The sequence below is a fragment of the Octopus bimaculoides genome, chromosome 12, assembly GCF_046866305.1.
Source record: "Octopus bimaculoides isolate indiv1 chromosome 12, ASM4686630v1, whole genome shotgun sequence".
NCBI classification, from domain to species: Eukaryota; Metazoa; Mollusca; class Cephalopoda; order Octopoda; family Octopodidae; genus Octopus; species Octopus bimaculoides.
The window spans coordinates 12,068,072-12,088,071 of NC_142939.1; the positions used below are offsets into that span (position 1 = coordinate 12,068,072).

At 34.9% G+C, this 20,000-nt stretch overlaps 1 protein-coding gene across 1 annotated transcript in view; it reads left to right on the top strand.

The window, feature by feature from the left end:
- The first annotated feature begins 9,428 nt into the window (after nucleotides 1-9,428).
- LOC106867055 (uncharacterized) overlaps nucleotides 9,429-20,000 on the top strand; it is a 57,756-nt gene continuing 47,184 nt past the window's right edge. Inside the window, exon 1 of the mRNA XM_089360819.1 lies at nucleotides 9,429-15,795. Within this exon, the coding sequence (XP_089216945.1) occupies nucleotides 9,540-14,606 (5,067 nt within the window). The 5' untranslated portion in view covers nucleotides 9,429-9,539 and the 3' untranslated portion in view covers nucleotides 14,607-15,795. The remainder of the gene's footprint in view (nucleotides 15,796-20,000) is intronic.

Sequence of the window (20,000 nt, forward strand, 5' to 3'; positions counted from 1 at the left end):
AGAAACAACTATAAGTTCTTTTTCCTTGGACAGGAAGGTCTTAATTTCAGAGGTATATGAAGAGAGTGTCTCTTTCCCCAAAATAATCGGTTAGATATATATCCAGTTGATGCATACTGCCGGCTTTTGCACTTTGTCTCGGCGGTAGTTTGCATTCGTGTGAGAAATGAGAGAATTAATACTTAAAATTAATATAGAAGCACACGTATATATTTGTATGTATGTTATTTTTTTAATCTTAAATTATTTGAATTCTCCAGTAAGGGAGGAGCTGGTTTTTAACAAACATAACAAAGCTTCATCCGTAGAATGTAGATAAAAACAAATTCACATTTGAACTTGAAAAATGTTTTGTATATATTTACTGTTCCTCTTAGAAATTGTAGTTGTAATATGCAAGTTACCTGGTTGATTTTTTTCCTGCAAACCCCGGCTAATTTAGATTTTTCCTATAACATTTACTTACACAACCATGTGTACTAATTATTTGTATAAATATGAATTAAGAATCTAGGTGTAAAGGTAAATGTTTCGAAGCAGTTGTCCGTAATTAACCTATTTTTCTTTGATTTTCGATGAGATATTTCCATCAGCAGCCCTCTTGGCCTCATTGACGGTACGTAATTTTACTTGTCTATCCCAAACATCAATATCCGCCTCCTTGTGTTTGCACTTGGTAACAGTTTTGATGGGAATGTTCTACCCATATTTTTTCATGTTTATGTATGTATGAAATAATAGTGGGGTTCTCTACATTTATTCCAGTACATTTATTCGAATGGCATAGTAAATTCTTATAGTGAAAACGTTGTGTCTCACTGAGACGTAATACCTTGATGGCATTTTGGACCACATCTGTGATGCCTTCCATAGAAATGTGATATAATGTACCATTCCGGTTGATTGCTGGCTCTCCAGGGGTTTCACTGATTTTTTTTTTTTAGAAACTTTATAACAATCACCTGCTATTGGACTACAAATGCATAGTCTTCGCAGTCAGATGTGATGAAGCACTCACGAGCCTAAGAGAGGCTGCGATTTATATATATATATATATATATACTACTGTCGTTTTCAAGACATCGGGCAAGATACTCTTACATGGTTTATTTATTTATTTCTTTATTTATTTATTTATTTATTTTGGAATGGGCATTTCACATCCAGATCTTCATTCTGTAGAAGTTTCCAGTTGATGTCAGGGTCTCACAGGTTTTATAGACTATGAAGTGGTTTTCCTCTACAGATCAGTCAAGTATCTCAAATGGGATTAGCATTGGTACTCAAACGCATTGTAGACTACTGTCTTCTAAATGGAAAGTTGCGACTGCCAAATTTTTTTGAGTCTGGTGTAATATTTTCGGATCAGCTTATCGTTATTTACAGCACCTTCGTATGATTTATTTTACCAATGCATAGGATATATGCAGCATTCATTGTGCAGAACAGGAGAGATAAAGAGACTGTTGATGTACAGTTTCTGGAGTTAGGGCTGATTTTTCATTTTTCACAAACACATTCGAACAATTTTCTTGAAATTCCATTTCTGTCTTAGCTAAAAATGTTGTAAATAACTCCAGCCATCTCTTGGCATTGTTAACATTTTAGCAGAGAAATTCAGGTGGTCCGCAAAGAAATTATGAGTTACACTAGAATCTTCCGAGTTGCGGACCTCAAAATTTAGCCACCGGTTTTTTGTAGTAGAAATAATAATGGTTTTAATATCAAATAGAATTATAGAAAGACTATCTCCTTGGAATATTCAAATTGAATTATTTGGAAAATCGGAGACGATTGTCCAACTCCCAGTTATAAGTGCGAGGATTGTTGGCGAGATATTTGTGAGCCTCCCAGTGGCTGCAACTATGGAAACAAGAGTTTTGCTAAATGTAGAGACTTCAGCAGCCATGAGTAAGGAACAGAACCAATTGCTGTCTTTCTTTCTCTCTCCCTATGTCACCTTATCTCAATCTTTCTTTAACAATATACGGGAGGAAACCAAGGAAGAAGACACCAGCACTGATGATCCTATCACCACCAATATCAACATCCAAAAAGGACGAAACAGCTTATAAACGGCTAAAATATAAAGATAACAGAAAAGAACATGTTGATAGAAGTAACACTGAAGGAAAAGCAAACGAGAGCCAGCAAATAAAACGAAAACGTTAGACAGTCAATACGGAAGGACTCAAGCAGTTAGGAAGCGTGATAACTGCTGGCATGTACATGATGGTGTAAACTGCCGCTTCCTGCATCCAAAGTCATACGACAGGCATAACGAACGCAAAGACCTTCCCTCCAAAAGTCAAAGAAAGCCTCCAAAAGAGGAAAATGTCATGCATCACCTTGTATGCAGTTTAATGTTGGAAAAATCCAAGCCCTGAAAAGAATATAGGATAGACTGGGCCAGGAGGAATTACAATCCTTGAATCAAAATCAGTGCGTGACCTGGACTTCGACATAATTAATGATGCATCTTTCTAGGAGCATATTACCAAGTTGCCAGTGAAATGCAGATGCTTGACGACTAGATCCTTCGAACTAATAAAACGATGGTCTCGGAAACCGTGATGGTACTCTGGAGCAATTTCGTCCTCAGCCGTCTGGTTTACTGTTCGCAACTGTGATCACCGAACAATGTAGAAGTAACGACGGAATTCGAGGCGATCTAACGAAGCTGACACACAAAAAGAAAAAATAAATCGGCAAAATGCGACATAGCTATTGGGCGAGGCTGAAAGAGTTAAGACTCTACTCATCCTCCTACTTTCCACCACAATTGTCACGACGACCACCACCATCACCGCCGCCACCACCACCACCACCACCACCACCACCACCACCACCACTACTACGGCTGCTGCCACTACTACTACTACTACTACTACTACTACTACTACTACTACTACTACTACTACTACTACTACTACTACTACTCCCTATTATCCTTTTTATCAACCCGTCACTCTTGAAATATTTTTTCACTTCTCACTGTTCCCTAACTTAATACCACCCCCATTTCCCCTCAATTTAATACCCCCCCCCATTTCCCCTCACCCTTAATACACTTACCTCTCAGCATTCAGTCATTCTGTCTTTGAACTTAGATTTCTTCCCTCAAGTCAGAATCTCGTTTCATCCTATGAAAGAATCAATTTATTGACATTATTATGGACAATCGGGCCCCCAGAAACAACTGCCGGATTTGTAATATTTTTCCTCCACCATCTTATTTATCTATATCATCTGTAATCTGTCTAAGTTGAAACTTCTTATATGTATACATACATATATTTTTGTGGATTTTAAGTATTTAATAAACCTTATATATTAATCTGTCTAACTTGATTATTCCTTCATTTACTTCTACCTGTGCTCACGTTTCAATATCTTGAGCACTTCTGTTTTCTATACAGAGAATATCTGGATGTCATCTATTGACCACACACCAACACATACACACATACACACACACATATATATATAAATATATATATTTCGTTTTTGGATTTGGTTTGCAAGATTTTTGATGTGATTTTGTGTGTTGAAGCATATTCTGTTGTGTCTGGGGAAAGTCATTTTCTTATCGTGCCTTAAAATTTAACACACTCACCGTTAAAATATCCACTTATTATTTTTATTTTCCTAAAATTTTCGTTGCATCTTGCAACCTTTTCAATAGTCTTAACTCTTGAAAGTAATAAGTGGAAATTTTAACGGTGAATGTGTTAAATTTTAAGGCACGATAAGAAAATGACTCTCCCCAGACACAACTAAATATATATAGTTTTAGAGAAAAGAACCAAGGTTCATGAACTCATCGATGAAAATCCACTGTCACATATAAAAAGTTAATAAGTAAAATCACAATAAATAAGTATAATATAATACAAAGTAAATATCATACGATAAATGAATTTAATTCAGTTTTTACCTGTAAATTTTGATTTTTTCCCTAATATTATATATATATATATATATAAATTCAAAAAGGGATAAAACTCTTTTACAGGAATTTTATCAAGAACTGGGTTTTTTTACACACTGGCTTCTTGATAAAATTCCTGTAAAAGAGTTTTATCCCTTTTGGAATTTATATATATATATATATATATATATATATATATATATATATATATATATATATATATATATATATATATATATATATATATATATATATATGTATGTATATATATATATATATATATATATATATATATATAATATTCATATATATTTATATATATAGGGAAGAGGATTTGAACAGAGGTCTTTTAATGATGTTTATTTCACTTTTCGAAAAACGATTTTCAAAAGTAAAATGCATGTCTTTGTGGTGCCATTGTGGTGTAAAAAATGGTTAACATAGATGTACTAAAATACAGTGATAGAGTCTTTGACAATGATAAGAAATAGAATCTTTGACAATGTTAAGAAAATGTTAAGAGGGGCTTTGTGTTTAAATAGTTTACATAGAGGTGTTCAAAATAGATAGTAAAATATATTCATAATTCTTTTACTATTTTACTCTTTTATTTGTTCCAGTCATTTGACTGCGGCCATGCTGGAGCACCGCCTTTAGTCGAGAAAATTATTTATAAATTCATTAGAAAACATGATTGTATATAAGAATAAATACAGAAAGAATTTGTAGACAGTATTTAATAGGAGAAAGCTTGTATTGTTTAGTCAAATCTTCATCGGAAATATTCCAAAATTTATACAGAATTTTAGGGGAATAACCAAACTCTTATATTCATCTCCAGTTTTGTGGCAAGGATGGTTGCTATTTTTAGAAAGAGTATTGGAGGTTGGTTGCTGGGCGAAAGCATTCACATGATCTGATTTCGAATAGTGTGTGGAATTAAAAGGATTCTCTTTTGTTTCTGGGCTAGTTTGTCATGGTTCAGAGATTTTTGGACTGGTTTTAGAGTTCAAGATGGTGTGAGTGTGTGTGTGTGTGTGTGTGTTTGTGTGTCTGTGCACGGTTCTATGTGTGGGTGTGTATATATATATATATATATATATATAATAATATTCAAGAGGATGTAGCAACCGTTACCAATATAGCATAAGAACTTACCTTAGGGGAGCATTAACTAGATTCCTTAAGGGTCGTTCTCACAGTTTATATTTATATTATAAGGTTTTTAACTTTTAAATTTTCATATTCAAAAGAGACAGAGATTTCAAACTCGATATATCGATTTATTCACCACTCTATGTTAACATTTCTCTGCCAAACTTATCCAGTGACTGGTCCATTGGATTTAGACATTTGGCACTTCTTCAGGAGTACAGACCAAGTAATTAATTGGTTTAGATCAATTGAACATAAAGAAGAAACAAAATTTATCCAATTTGATATAGCTAACTTTTATAGATCAATTAACCCAATAGTACTAAACAAGGCAATGTGGTTCTTCCATAAAAAAGCAGGCCTTACTAAAGAAGAATTTAAAGTTATTAGAGCAGCAAGGAAATCGTTTATTAGCTTTAAAGATAAGATATGGGTAACGAAAGATACCCCTGGCGCATTTGATGTTGCCATGGGAAGTTCCGACTCAGCCCAAATAGCTAATATGGTGGGATCATTTATCCTTTATGAATTAAATGATCAATTCCCTAGGGTTAGGGTTAGGGGTTGTATAGAGACGACTGCCTGTTATATGTTAGGAATTGCTCAAACCAGGAACTACAGAGAATTAAGGGTAGGCTGGCCAGATTTTTCAGCAGAATGGGGATGGGTATAGTTTACGAAGATGATGTCTCAGTAGCAAATTTCCTAGATGTAAGATTAGATATGAAGAATAAAACATATAGACCATACCACAAACCCCTAACAAACCTACAGTATATAAATAAATCAAGTAACCATCCTAGGGCTATAATAGAGAATCTAGTAAGAAATATATCTTTAAGACTCTCCAAATTATCTGCTAACAATAGGGTATTTAATAATGAAGCTAATTTCTATAATACAGCACTAAATAAGGCAGGATATAAAGAAAGGGTCTCCTATATTGAAAATGATAGCAAAGGAATTGAAACAACTGACAACAACAATAATAATAATAATAATAATAATAATAATAATAATAATAATAATAATAATAATAATAATAATAATTATAATAATAATAATAATAATAATAGGAATAAACACAAAGTAAATAAACTAAATAAACCAAAGTACCCTCATAAACACAACATAGGTAACTTAAAATTCTTTAAAAACATTATTGATAACCATGATGATAATAATAAGGATAATAAAATCTGGCTCATAATCTCATTTGGGAGAAATATCAGGAGTAATCTGATAGCTAAGTTTAGAGAAGTGATAGGTAGACACTTCCCAAGGAGCTCACACTATGGTAAGATTATAAACACACATATAATCAGATTTGGATTTTCAAATACTAGGAACATAGCACAGATAATAGCAGCACATAACCTTAAAATACTTAAGTCTAGAGAAACAGGTAGGAATGAGAATTTGAATAATAATATAAATAGCAGTAATAATAATAATAATAATAATAATAATAATAATAATAATAATAATAATAATAATAATAATAATAATAATAATAATAATGAGAATGATAACAATGATGGTAATAATAATAATAATAATGATAATAATGGTGATAATGGTAATAATAATAATAATAATAATAATAATAATAATAATAATAATAATGGAGGGTCATTTATTAATAATAGGAGTAAGAACATAATCACAGTAAAAGAGGTAAACCCTAGGAGAATAAAATTTGAAGGACCTAATGCGAAAGTCAAAAATATAATATATCAATGCAAAGTAAAGACTCAAACAGGTACCATGACATACTTGGGGTGCACTTTAGGACAGGTATGCCGTAGAATTTCTAACCATTTATCATGCTTTAGAGATAGGAAGAAAATGGCTAGCACTAGTCTTAGCAAATACATCTGGAGTCTTAAGGAAAGCAATACACACTATTCATTAGAATGGTCTATAATAGCTAGATCAATGCCATATGAGAGAGGAAGAAAGTATTGTTCGCTCTGTACGGTGGAACTATACCACATACTCTTGTCTAAGGATAAATTGATTAATAAAGTAAAGAATAATGCTCTGAAATGTACGCATATCATAAGAAGTACATTTCGTTGCTATAAACGATCTTAAGATGTGATGAAGTACAACATGATGTCTCATGTATGTTTGTGTATGTGCAATTATGCATATATGGATGAGTGCATATAAGTGTGTGTGTGTGTTTATATGAAAGATATGCATATATATATATATATATATGTGTGTGTGTGTGTGTGTAAGTGTGTGTGTGTATATATATATATATATATTTATATATATATATATGTATATGTATATGTATGTATATGTACATGTATATATGTGTATGTATACATGTATACATACACATATATGTGTTGTATTTGTATGTATGTGTGTATGTGTGTATATGTATGTATATATATATATATATATATATATATATATGTATATGTGTATACATATATATATATATGTATATATGTGTGTATGTATGTATATATGGATAAGTATACGGGTAAAGTGTATGTATGCATATGTATACGGGTAAAGGAACGGATAATATAGTATAGTAAAGAGAAATACACAACATAATTAATTAATCTAGTGGAAATTCACAGGAGAGCAATAAAAATAGAAAATTACGGAGTTATCTCCCCTATAATAACAAAGATGAAATCTAACGAGATTCTAAGGATTTAATGATCGTTATGTATGTGTTTTTTTCGTGTTTTGTTCGAACGGCAACCACTCCTGAAGAAGTGCCAAATGTCTAAATCCAATCGACCAGTCACTGGATAGGTTTGGCAGAGAAATGTTAACATAGAGTGGTGAATAAATCGATATATCGAATTTGAAGTCTGTCTCTTTTGAATATGAAAATTTAAAAGTTAAAAACCTTATAATATATATATATATATATATATATATATATATATATATATATATATATATATATATATATATATATATATATATATATATATATATATATACGTATATGTATACATATATATATGTGCTTGTGTAATGTGTGTGTATATGAGTATTGGTCTGTCTATGTATGTATTTTATATTTAGCTGGGTGGTGTGTGTATATGTGTGTGTCACTCTGTGAATGCTTGTAGCGTTATAGTTGTCTGCGTGGTGTGTGTGGGTGTGTGTATGTGTGTGTGCATACGTATGTGTTTGTGGGGGATGCATATAATCTTTTAATCTTTTAATTGTTTCAGTCCCCTGACTGCGGCCATGCTGGAGCACCGCTTTTAGTCGAGCAAATCGACCCCGGGACTTATTCTTTGTAAGCCTAGTACTTATTCTATCGGTCTCTTTTTGCCGAACCACTAAGTTACAGGGATGTAAACACACCAGCATCAGTTGTCAAGCGAAGTTGGGGGGGGGGGACAATCACAAACACACGAACATATATACACACACACACACACACACACACACATATATATATATATATATATATATATATATATATATATATATATATACGACGGGCTTCTTTCAGTTTCCGTCTACCAAAAACACTCACAAGGCTTTGGTCGGCCCGAAGCTATAGTAGAAGACACTTGCCCAAGGTGCCACGCAGTGGGACTGAACCCAGAACCATGTGGTTGGTAAGAAGGCTACTTACCACACAGCCACTCCTGCGCCTATGTTTACTTCTCCTTGCCATTGTTAAAATTGAAAGTATTTTATTCTATTTCTTAGTTGCATTCTCTTGATTCTCTGAATAATTATGGGCGCCCGTCTGATTTTTCTATGTTGGTTCATATAATTCTAGATTGATCTTACTCGGGATTTCTTCAGTTTCCAAGTCAGAGAGATGTTTATTATTTCTCATAATCAATTCCTGGCTTACTAGCTGTTGTTAACTGAGTTTAAATACTCACATATCATTACAAATGTCCAGTATTCAATCTGCAAATCCTCACTTCTTTGGATTAACTCTCAGTTAACATTCCATTGATAATAAGCTGGCATCTAATTTATACAAGAGATGCAGGGAGATATTTGAGTCGGTGACGGAGTGACGCAAAGCACCTCTGGGGCGGGAGATCTTTATCAGAAACTCCAGGCTCATTCACATCTATTTTCCCTAAATTTAAATATAACTAATACAAGCAGATAACCAAAAGTATACACATCCTCACACGGAAATATATATACACAAAAACATATGGAAACACATACGCATACACACGTACACAGGTAATATGCTTATATATATGTATTCATTCACACATAGTTACTTACATCAAGCATATATATACACAAGGAGAAAAGCTGATCATGGTTGTATTTTGTTATGATTAAATTGCTCTGAAAAGACGCCGCTGTTGCTATTTACCATAGAAGCGGCATTCTTTAAACGCCGACGAAAGATATGTTCCTGCTATAAACGGAAATTGTAAAATAACACAAGTGAAAGCTTCGAAAATATTCGAGAAGAAATATGAAACATTTACGTTTACTTTTTATACTATTCAATTTTTTGCCTTCAAATAATGGGGAATATTTTATTAAGTTTAAAGGAGAGCATTTCCCCCCACGTATCATTCCTTCTAATCCACTAGATCTCTACTATTCTGTCCCACTAAATCAAACGATTAGCAAACCAATAATTGCCGTGTTACAATTTAAGAATGGGACTCTGTTTACACCAAAACCAACATTAAACCTAACAGCAAAGGTCACATCATTGGATGTTAAAACAGCTGAAAACAGTTCTCATTCAGACGCTTGGGCTGAGAGTGGAGGTAAATTGTGTCAGAAAACAGCATGGTGGCTGGGTTATCCGGAGAGAATCAATAGAGAGTATGCGAAAACCCGGTGTGGATCACCGAATTCTAAAGTTGAATTGAACATTGAAATATTCAAAGGAGAAATAATAATTGACTGGATCTACCATGAACATACAATATTACCGCCTGGCCCACGTTTGCTGAGAATTGAGGTCCCCAAATATCAAGCAAAAACTGACACTAATCCAATACGTATTACAGTTCCTGCACATCATTTGCGAGTTACCAAGCAACCGCCTGCATCAGTAAAAGCGAACCATAATTTCGATGTTGAGGTCGAAATTCGCGATAGCAGCGATGAACGAGTAGAAGACGGTCTTGATTCGGTGGCTTTTGTTATATTAACAGTTCCGTATGACTATAAGAAATTCTATGCCGACAAAAAGAAAGAAATGATTTTGGCTTCGACAGAAGTTATGCTGGACGCTGATGAATTTTTGTTACATCTCAACACACGAGATTTGTCAATTCGTAAACAAGCGGAGAAGGGTAAAGTTGTTTTCCGAACTATTCGAATTTTAGATGCTGTTGACTATTTACAATTAAACATAACAATGACGATGGCACGTGATCCTTTTACTAGAATTCCATCTTGTCCGTCTTGCTTTATCGATTTTGGTTCCCATCTTCATAAAGTTGATGGCAAATATTATCTGTTCACAAGTGTGACAGGTGCGCAACAGGGGAATATATTATCTATGGTTTCCACGTCTTCCATGAACGTCAAGGTTCAACGTATAACGAAATTAGTTCTCGATGAAAAAGTGATGGAAAGATGGGATAAAATTCGAGATCCCATAACGAATAGAATCACTATATTACTAAGTTCCTTCATCCCTGGTGGATTTTCTCTTATTGTGTTAGATAGCGATGAGCGTCAAGTATATTCCGGGCCATATTCAAATAATGAGTTAATATTTCATACTATCCCGGCTCAAGTTTGTATCTCAATTGATAAATATGCTAAGTTAAAAAGGGGGAGGGCTATGTTACTTATATCAATATGTCAGCTAATTGACAAAGTACAATTCATAATATATATCCAAGGCAAGCAATCTATTTCGTATACCACACCAGAGTTTACTGTCCGAGGAAATTATTCAATTGCCCACTTTGGAGATTTTCACTACAGTGGGTCTGGTAATAACGTTGATTCTCATGTAAATACTTTCATTCAACTTGCTGTAAATGACATCAACAATGGAATATTAGTTCCGTATTTGAAAAGCAGAGGCGTGTGGTTCAGTGTTAAAAGCGTGGACACAAGGAGTGATATGTCGACTGCATATAGAAAATTACTGGATTTGACTTCAGATGCTAATTTGCTTCGTTATGATAATATCCGCTTAGTGATTGGTAGCGTGTCAACAGAGATCACTGAAGCAGTGTACCCATTACTTTTAAAAGGCCGTGTGCCATTTATTTCAACCGTTAATATTGGACATAAGTTATCCAAAGGCGAAACACACAGATATTTAAATAGAGTTTGTTGGACTGAACAAAGACTTATCAACTCGGTGCTACAGGCAGCGGTAGAGCGCAAATGGTCTAAGATAATAACAATCCGTTACTATGACACTGAAGTGAGCCCATTATTTTACGTTCTTTTGATTAAACATGGAATGCAATTGGCTGGAAATATTGTGCTTCCGGAAATAAAGAATGATAAAAACAGTATGCCTACTACGTACTTCCTTGCTGAACTGGTACAAGTTTCAACTATGGGTAGTAAAATAATTTTTTTTTTTGCACCGAAGTATGTTCAACCCTATGCCTTACGCGAGGCATATATGACTGGCATCTCTTCGTTGCATGGTTTTCAATGGGTGTTATTTGGTGAATATGTCTGGCAATTCCCGTTTGATGATGAAGGTGTATGCAGCGGTGCAGTAAAATGCACACAAGCATTTGCAGGTACAAATTTGATTAGTGAACAATATAATATAAGCGGTTATACTTCATCAGACTGGTTTCGAGTATTCGGTAATTGGTTTGCAGCCGACAAAACTATGTACAAAGGCGGAAGTGTAAGCTACAGATCCAACTATATTGGTGCAAGAATGGGGCTTGGATACGATGCTGTGCATCTTTATGCAGCCATGCTGGCAAAAATCCTTCGTCAACATCTGACAGCAACCGGTAAACTACAAGCAGATCAATTACGAAATCTAAAGATCCATGGTTTGACTTCTGACCTTGAACTTGATAAGAATGGAAACCGTATTGGTTACTTTGCATTTTTAGCGCAAATTAATCCCAAAACTAATCGAACAGGTTCAGGAGAAGAAAGAGTCTTAGAATTTATTAGGTTCATCCAGAAAATCAACGATTCTTCCCAGCTAGAAATACCATATTCTGCGAAAGGAGATTACGAAAGACTGGATACTCAAGCTTCGGTCATACTTCCAAACTCGGGTAAATACAATGTACGTCAATATATGTCTTATTCAGGTATGATTGACGTAATCACACAGAGATTTGTTAAATATCCCGGAGAAACGTGGCCGCCAGTTGTGATGAAGAGGAAGGAATATGTCATAGCTCCTTACTTCTGTAAAACTCGGTGTGGGTTACGTCTGGTAAGCCCCGAGAATATAAATGTTTACGACTCTGGTACTTGTGAACCAGGTGGTAAATGCGTATGCAACGAGGGATTCAAAGGAAACACGTGCTCTATTATAGAGTGTAAATGTAAGTATGGTTACTGCGAAGTGCCAAGGAAATGTATTTGTCATCCAGGTTATATGGGTGCCATTTGTGATAAGGCAAATTGCAGTTGTTTACATGGAATATGCGTTCGGCCTTTTCACTGTAACTGTAACTCCTGGATTTATGTAGGAGAACACTGTGATATACATATCATGCAGATTCTGTTGACATCCGGTTTGATTTTTCTAGTGGCATGCTTCTTTATATACTTCTTTAGTGTAAAGTTAATAGAACACAATCAGAAAAAAATAGCTCTAGCTAATACTGACTGGATTGTCGATTGGACGTTTGTTGAAGTTGTAAATCTAAGTCTTATCTCATTTCCTTATAACAGTAAATGTGCAACAATGATTCAGAGACACAAATGGAAAGAACAACAATGGTATGTAAATTTCATTCACAGTAATACAATAGATAGAAAAAATGAAGCTCTTATTCTCGAAATGGTTGGCTTGGTTAAACTTAGACACGAGAATGTTATTCAATTTGGTGGTGCTTGTTTAGTGAAACCTAATGTCAGTCTGTTTGTCGAATTCCTTGAGAAGGGAAGTTTAGAGGATGTTTTAGCAAATGAAGCAGTGGAACTTGGATGGGATTTCCTCTTTTCTTTCATGAAAGACATATGTCGTGGTATGGAATTTATCCACGACATATCAAACATTAAGTCCCACGGCCGTTTAAAATCTTCAAACTGTTTATTAGATAATAGGTGGACCGTACGCCTCACTGGTTTTGGAGCACATGTCATTCGTTTTGGAGAGAATAGAATTCCAAATGAGAAAACCCCGGAAGAAAAGAAAGAGCTTTTCTGGACGGCTCCTGAATTGTTAAAGCATGTTTCAGATTTAGATGGAATCAAGGCAGGTACACCACCTGGTGATGTTTATTCATTCGCAATAGTCACATGCGAAATTATTACTAGGGCATCTCCTTATGAATACGAACTCAATTATTTATCAGTGAAAGACATTCTAGCTTTAATAAAATATAAATCTAGTAAGGCGGCACGGCGAATTTGGGAAGATATCGGTGGAGAGGACATGCTTTACACAAGACCAATTATAAAAGAAGATCTTTTGCCGACAGATAAAACATCACATGACTTATTTGGGAAGATGATTGAACAATGTTGGCAGGAGGAACCTAAAGCAAGACCCGCTTTTAGCAAAATCATTACTATGCTTATGGAAATATATCCAATGAAAGGTGAGCTCATAGACAATTTAATTCATCGATTGGAGACGTATTCTAGTAGTTTAGAAGTTGTTGTTATTGAAAGAACAAAAGAACTTGAAAAGAACAAAGCTACAGCAGAACAACTACTTGGCCAAATGCTTCCAAAGAAAGTAGCGAACGACATAAGAGAAGGAAACAAAATTCTTCCAGAGTATTTTGAAAGTGTCACTGTATTCTTCAGCGATATCGCCAATTTCTATATGATATGCAAAGAAAGTAACCCAATCGAGATTGTGAACTTTTTGAATGAGATTTATAATGCATTCGACAAAGTTCTCGATGATTATGATGTTTATAAAGTAGAAACTATCAGTGACTCATACATGGTGGTGAGTGGTCTCCCAGAGAAGAATGAGAATCGTCATGCGGGAGAGATTGCAACAATGGCTTTAGATCTGATGTCAATGGTGACCGTGTTTGAAATACCACATATACCAAAATCTACTTTACAATTACGAATTGGAATACATTCAGGACCAGTTGTAAGCGGTGTGGTTGGTAAACTTATGCCTCGGTATTGTTTGTTCGGAGACACTGTGAACACAGCTTCGAGGATGGAGTCTAGTTGTTACGCTCTGCGAATTCAAGTGAGTGAGGTTACAGCTGGCATTCTTGAAGAATTAGGGGGATATACTTTGGAATCAAGAGGCCAGATAAATGTGAAAGGGCGAGGGATGATGACAACTTTCTGGCTTTGGGGAAAAGACACCTTCAAAAAAATGTTGCCGGACCAATCTCTAGCTTTGTCGCTTTCTAAACACAAGTTCAAGTGAGAAAATTATTTCGATGTTAATAATATGAATCTTGAGGATGATGATGTCATTGATGATGACGATGCTGCTTGTGGCGTTGGAGTTTATTGAGGATGACGGTGATTATGATAGTAATGATGGTGATGATGATGATGATGATGATGATAAAAATTACGATTATGATGATGATGATAAAGACGACGGCGACGACGGTTTCTTTGTCATTACCTGTATTAGTGATGTTGATGAGAAGGGATATGCATATGCTTCCCAATCTGCAGGGATGATGGGTATCGTTGATCGAATTCATAGAAGTAGTTTGTAACTGGTTTGTCAGTGGATCACCTCTGTGCCTCATGAGGGAAATGGAAATTTTGTACTCGGTATGACTAGAAGTGTAGAACTTACAAATTAAATCGATATGACAAAATTGCGCAAGTCATTTTGTGTGACTCATTATTTCTTCCGAATCCTTGTTATAATAGCAACATCTGAAACACACAGAGCCTCAGCGGCGGCAGCAGCGGCAACAACAACAACGACATAAACAACAAGAATATTAATCAGGCAGGATCATTATCTCGCTGTACGAAAGGCTTATCGGTATTTCGTTCTGAGTTCAAATTCCGCTGAGGCCCACTTTGCCCTTCATCTTTTGAGGGTCTATAAAATAAGCACCAATCACATGAACATACCCACGGTATATCGATAGATTTGAGAGTTTACGATATATACTCATGGATGTTTATTGACACACATACATATATACGTATATATGCATATATATATACACACATGCACATATGCGCAGGCACATACATACGCACAGACATACACACGCTTTCAGAGATCGACTTTGAGAAAGAGTTATTCACTGCGAGGCTGCACTCTTTTTTAATATTCTTGCATCATGAGTTTCTCTCGAATATATACTCAATTCTTCAAGCTGGATAAGAATGATAGATGACAACTGCATGGCGAAAACGTGGCATAAACTCTCTCGAGATAACGAATTGTCAACAATAGAACTATTGACAAGGGAAGAAAATATATATAAAGAGAAGAGACCATTCAGGAGTTTGGTAGTAGTTGTTCCTCTTGCGGTTTTTAATTGTTTCCCGAATGAAGAAGGAACATGATATCATCAGAATCAATATAGCACCCGAATATCAAAATTTACCTCGGAGAGGGAACTAAAACTAAAACTAAGGTAATCAAAGGAATTTTCGATTTATAATTGATTTTGAACCTATATAAACTTAAAACAGAAAATTTGTCTCTCTGTTTTTCTGCCTTCTGATTGAGTTGAGAAAGATTAATATTTAATTTAAATGAATTTAAATGAAGTAGTAATTTTCCCTTTTAAGAACAAAAAAATAAAGTTGAAAATGTCAGTTTCGGTGGCGACAATGTTATGAAGTGCAGGCGGCCTGACCTCTTATTTCAAAAATGAAATCATAATAATCTATTACCACTCACTCGATCAGTGGTTAGGGATAACTAGTACTTCAAAGCCACATTTACTACTTGATTTCTTTTTCTTAACGGGAAAATTACTATGCTTTCTTTTTAATCTGCAGTTGTATTGCAAAAATTTTGGATTATGTTTCTTCCCTGTGCTGTCGGATGGCTTGAAATAAACTCACGGAAGGGAGTCTTTGTCTGTTTTTTTTTGTCCTTTGAGATTAAGATGATAAAGATTACTATTTTAAATAAAGAAGTATTTTTTTCCTTTCCCGCCGCGCATCGACATTTTCAACTTGGAGAGATTGTAACCCAAGGGATCACGGGTACATCTAGTACATGTGTGTGTGTGTGTGTGTGTGTGTGTGTGTGTGTGTGTGTGTGTGTGTGTGTGTGTGTGTGTTTGTGTGTGTGCAAAGAAAGAAAGTGAGAATGAAAGACCTGTAATCTTTTTTCCTAACCAAAATTGTGACTGTGTTACTTTATTACCGGTCACCGGAGAAACAGAACTCACCACATGCATGTCTATACATATAAATTTGACATGGGTGATTCTTTCTTATTTTGGGATTCATGGTCAAACGGCTGGGTGGAATGGCGCGAAAAATTACACAGATGTGTAGAATCATCCGGTGCTGTTGATTGGCTTTGTATTATTTTTTTTCATAGCGCCCACGGTTACCGAAATAATCTACTACAATACTACTCTTGTGTTGATGAATGAGAAAGGAATGGGTGATGTCATACTTGGTAGTGGGATGATGAAAAGTGTACGCTGAAAAAATAAATCAGCGTTTCAATTCTGTGTGAATATATGTGTGTGTATGTAAAAGGGGGGTACGTTGTGTGTGCATGCGTGCGTGTGTGTGTGTGTGTGTGTGTGTGTGTGTTTGTGTGTGTGTGTGTGTGTGTGTGTGTATGTGTGTGTGTGTACGTGTCTGCGTGTGCGCTTGGAATGGAAGTAGGATTTTGTGTGAAGTCTTTCTATGTAGTGTTTCAGTTATTTGGTTTTCAGTTTCAGATTTTTTTTTTTCTTTTGGTTTTTATATTTTGTGTAATATTTCGCATTGAGGTTGAGCTACTTAATGTTTGCAGCTATTATTATTTTTTTGCTGTTTTGTTTTTTTGACCTTTGAAAATTTAAAAGATTTTTGACCTATTTATTATTTCTTCTAATTTTTGTTTTATCTTTTATGTTTGTTTGTTGCTTTGCAGTTTAAGTTTTGCATCTTTGTTCGCTTATTATTTGGGTTTATCTTTTGATTTGGTTGAATCTTTGTTGGTTTTTCTTCTGTTGGTCAGTTATGTTTAGCGTTTTCACTGAAGAAAGTCATTCTATAATTGTTTTTTTAACGTAAGCGTACCCAAACAAGTCGAATGCTTACACAGAGCAGATTTTACAGCCACATCATACAAACGGACAGGGTGAAACCGGGCTTAACTGCTAGTATATATATATATATTTATCTACAGAACAGTTACAAAAGTAAGTTAATCAAAGCACCAGACTTTCGTCTATGGCTCTTATTCATGCTCCGACTCTTACAAGTGCAATAAACACTCGGCCTTTGAATCAGTTCTGAACATATATGTATATGGAAGACAAATTTAATTTACAACTTATTCCACGGCTTAGAAAGTAAACAAAATGTAAATATGTAGTTATTAATTTTGCGAACATACACTCATCCAAAAATATAGATAGTGTGACTTATTTAGTTTGATTGACTACATTTTAGCAAAAAAATGAAAGACTAATAATATTTAAAAACGGAAAATCTACATATCGTTACCCCGCATACGTAGAAACGTGAATAGTAGAATCCATGTCAAAAAAAAAATGTCACAAGAAAAAAGTCACAGGAGTTTTGGCCGAGGCGGGGCTGTCCGAAAGGATTTGTCCGAGGGGTTTTTGTCATAGTGGGGTTTTGTCCGGATACCATCAATTAGTTGTGACTTTATAACCGTCCACCATAAATTAATTATGACATTTTTTCCTGTGACTTTTGTCCTAGCCAAGATCGTGACTTTATTACTGTGTCTTTCTTTTTTTTTTGCGAATTTATTACCGGTCACCGTATATAGTAAATGCATTTTAAATCAAACGTATTAGACAGTATTTGAAATGTTTAGACTAATGTTCCCATTAAACACTTATTGACTGTTCTTAATTAATTATGAAATATTTTATACACAAACAGTCTGTATTAGATAATCTAAGACGGTGTTTATCGTAACTGGCTAAAGTTTTATAATGCTCAATTTATAGACAGCAAAAACATGTCCAAGAAATGTTTTGGAATTTCTTCCCCAAGAAATGTTTTGGAATTTCTTCTCCAACATTACTGTCTCGATCCTTTTCTAGGAAGTCATTAAGCGGCTAGTTATATTCTGATGAGTAGCCAACCAAACATGAAACATATCAGGAGAATCGCGTTTACTTTTCGGTATCTCAGGTTGTGTGATTGTGTGTGTGTGTGTGTGTGTGTGTGTGTGTGTGTGCTTGCTCGCGCCGGCACTGATGATAAGAACTGTCTTCATTTCATTTATGGTTGAAAATTACTTTTCAATGCTGATACATTAGTAACAACACTCTGCGGTTTCAATGTTCTTAGACGAAAGAGAAATCAGGAATGAATTATACAGTAATTGGCTTGTGTTAAAGCCCACATCTGTTGAAATGTTTTATCATCACAACGTACTTTTTCGTTAAAAACTTGAAACAGAAACAGATTCTTAACTTTAGTATTAGCTTTGGTGATGAACACAGAAATAGAACACAAAACACAAGTTTATATATTTAACATTATAAATGTTATAATAAATACGGGAATCTATAACAGAAATTCTTCTTTCGAGCAAAACCATTTAATAATTAGGCCATGAGTAAAATTAAAATCGATTTCTCCATCACCTTACAAAGTGCTTAGCAGTTTTTGAAGGAAGGGAAGAAGAAGTCGATTCTGTCGACACCAGTAAGGATTGAAAGCATAATCAACCCTGTTGGTATTTGAACTCAGAAGGTAACGACGAACGTAAGCGCCGCTAAGCATTTTATCCAGCGTTTTAACGGTTCTACCAGCTCGCCACCTTAAGTACTCTAGAAGTCAGAAGTTCCTGGGAATATAAGCACGCTTTTTGGTGAATAAACTGTACCATAAAGGGTCTTTGAAGAGGTATATGCATTGTGATACAGAAACAGCAACTCAGTAAAATACAAACGCAAATAGGTACAGTTTAAATGAAAATGTCTTAATAAAAACAGTACTCAAATAATAGAAGTTTTCGCTAATATTGATTTCAAATTTTGGCACAAGGTTAGCAATTTCAGAGAAAAGGGTAAGTCGATTATATCGACTCCAGTGTTCAGCTGGTACTTATTTTATCGATTCCAAAATGATGAAAGGCAAATTCGACCTCGGCGAAATTTGAACTCAGAAAGTAAAAACCGGACGAAATACAGCAAAGAATTTTAGCCGGCGTGCTAACGGTTCTAATAGCTCCCCGCCTGATTGTTTTTTCATAAAGTCCAATAAACGATATTCGTTCAAAAAAGAGTATCTCTTATAGACATGAAGAGTTAAAAAAACTCTCCCTATTTATCTGTAGACTCACCACTGTTGACCCATCTGTCCCTCTTCTCGTTCTGTCTCCTCCTATCACTTCTTGCTCTTTCTCTGCTTCAATCCTCCTTCCCCCACTGAACTGTCTACATTCTCCTTCCACCTAGAAATATATACATACACACACATAAATATGAATTGAAAGCAATATTAAGAAAACAAAGATTAATCGCAGTATAAGGCAGATCAGTTGGGGAACTTCATAGACCAAACAGTAGATTACTTATTACACTGTATTTATCACGGAACGTAGAGACACAATAGCCCAGTGGTTAGGACAGCGGACTCGCGGTCATAGGATCGCGGTTTCGATTCCCAGACCGTGCGT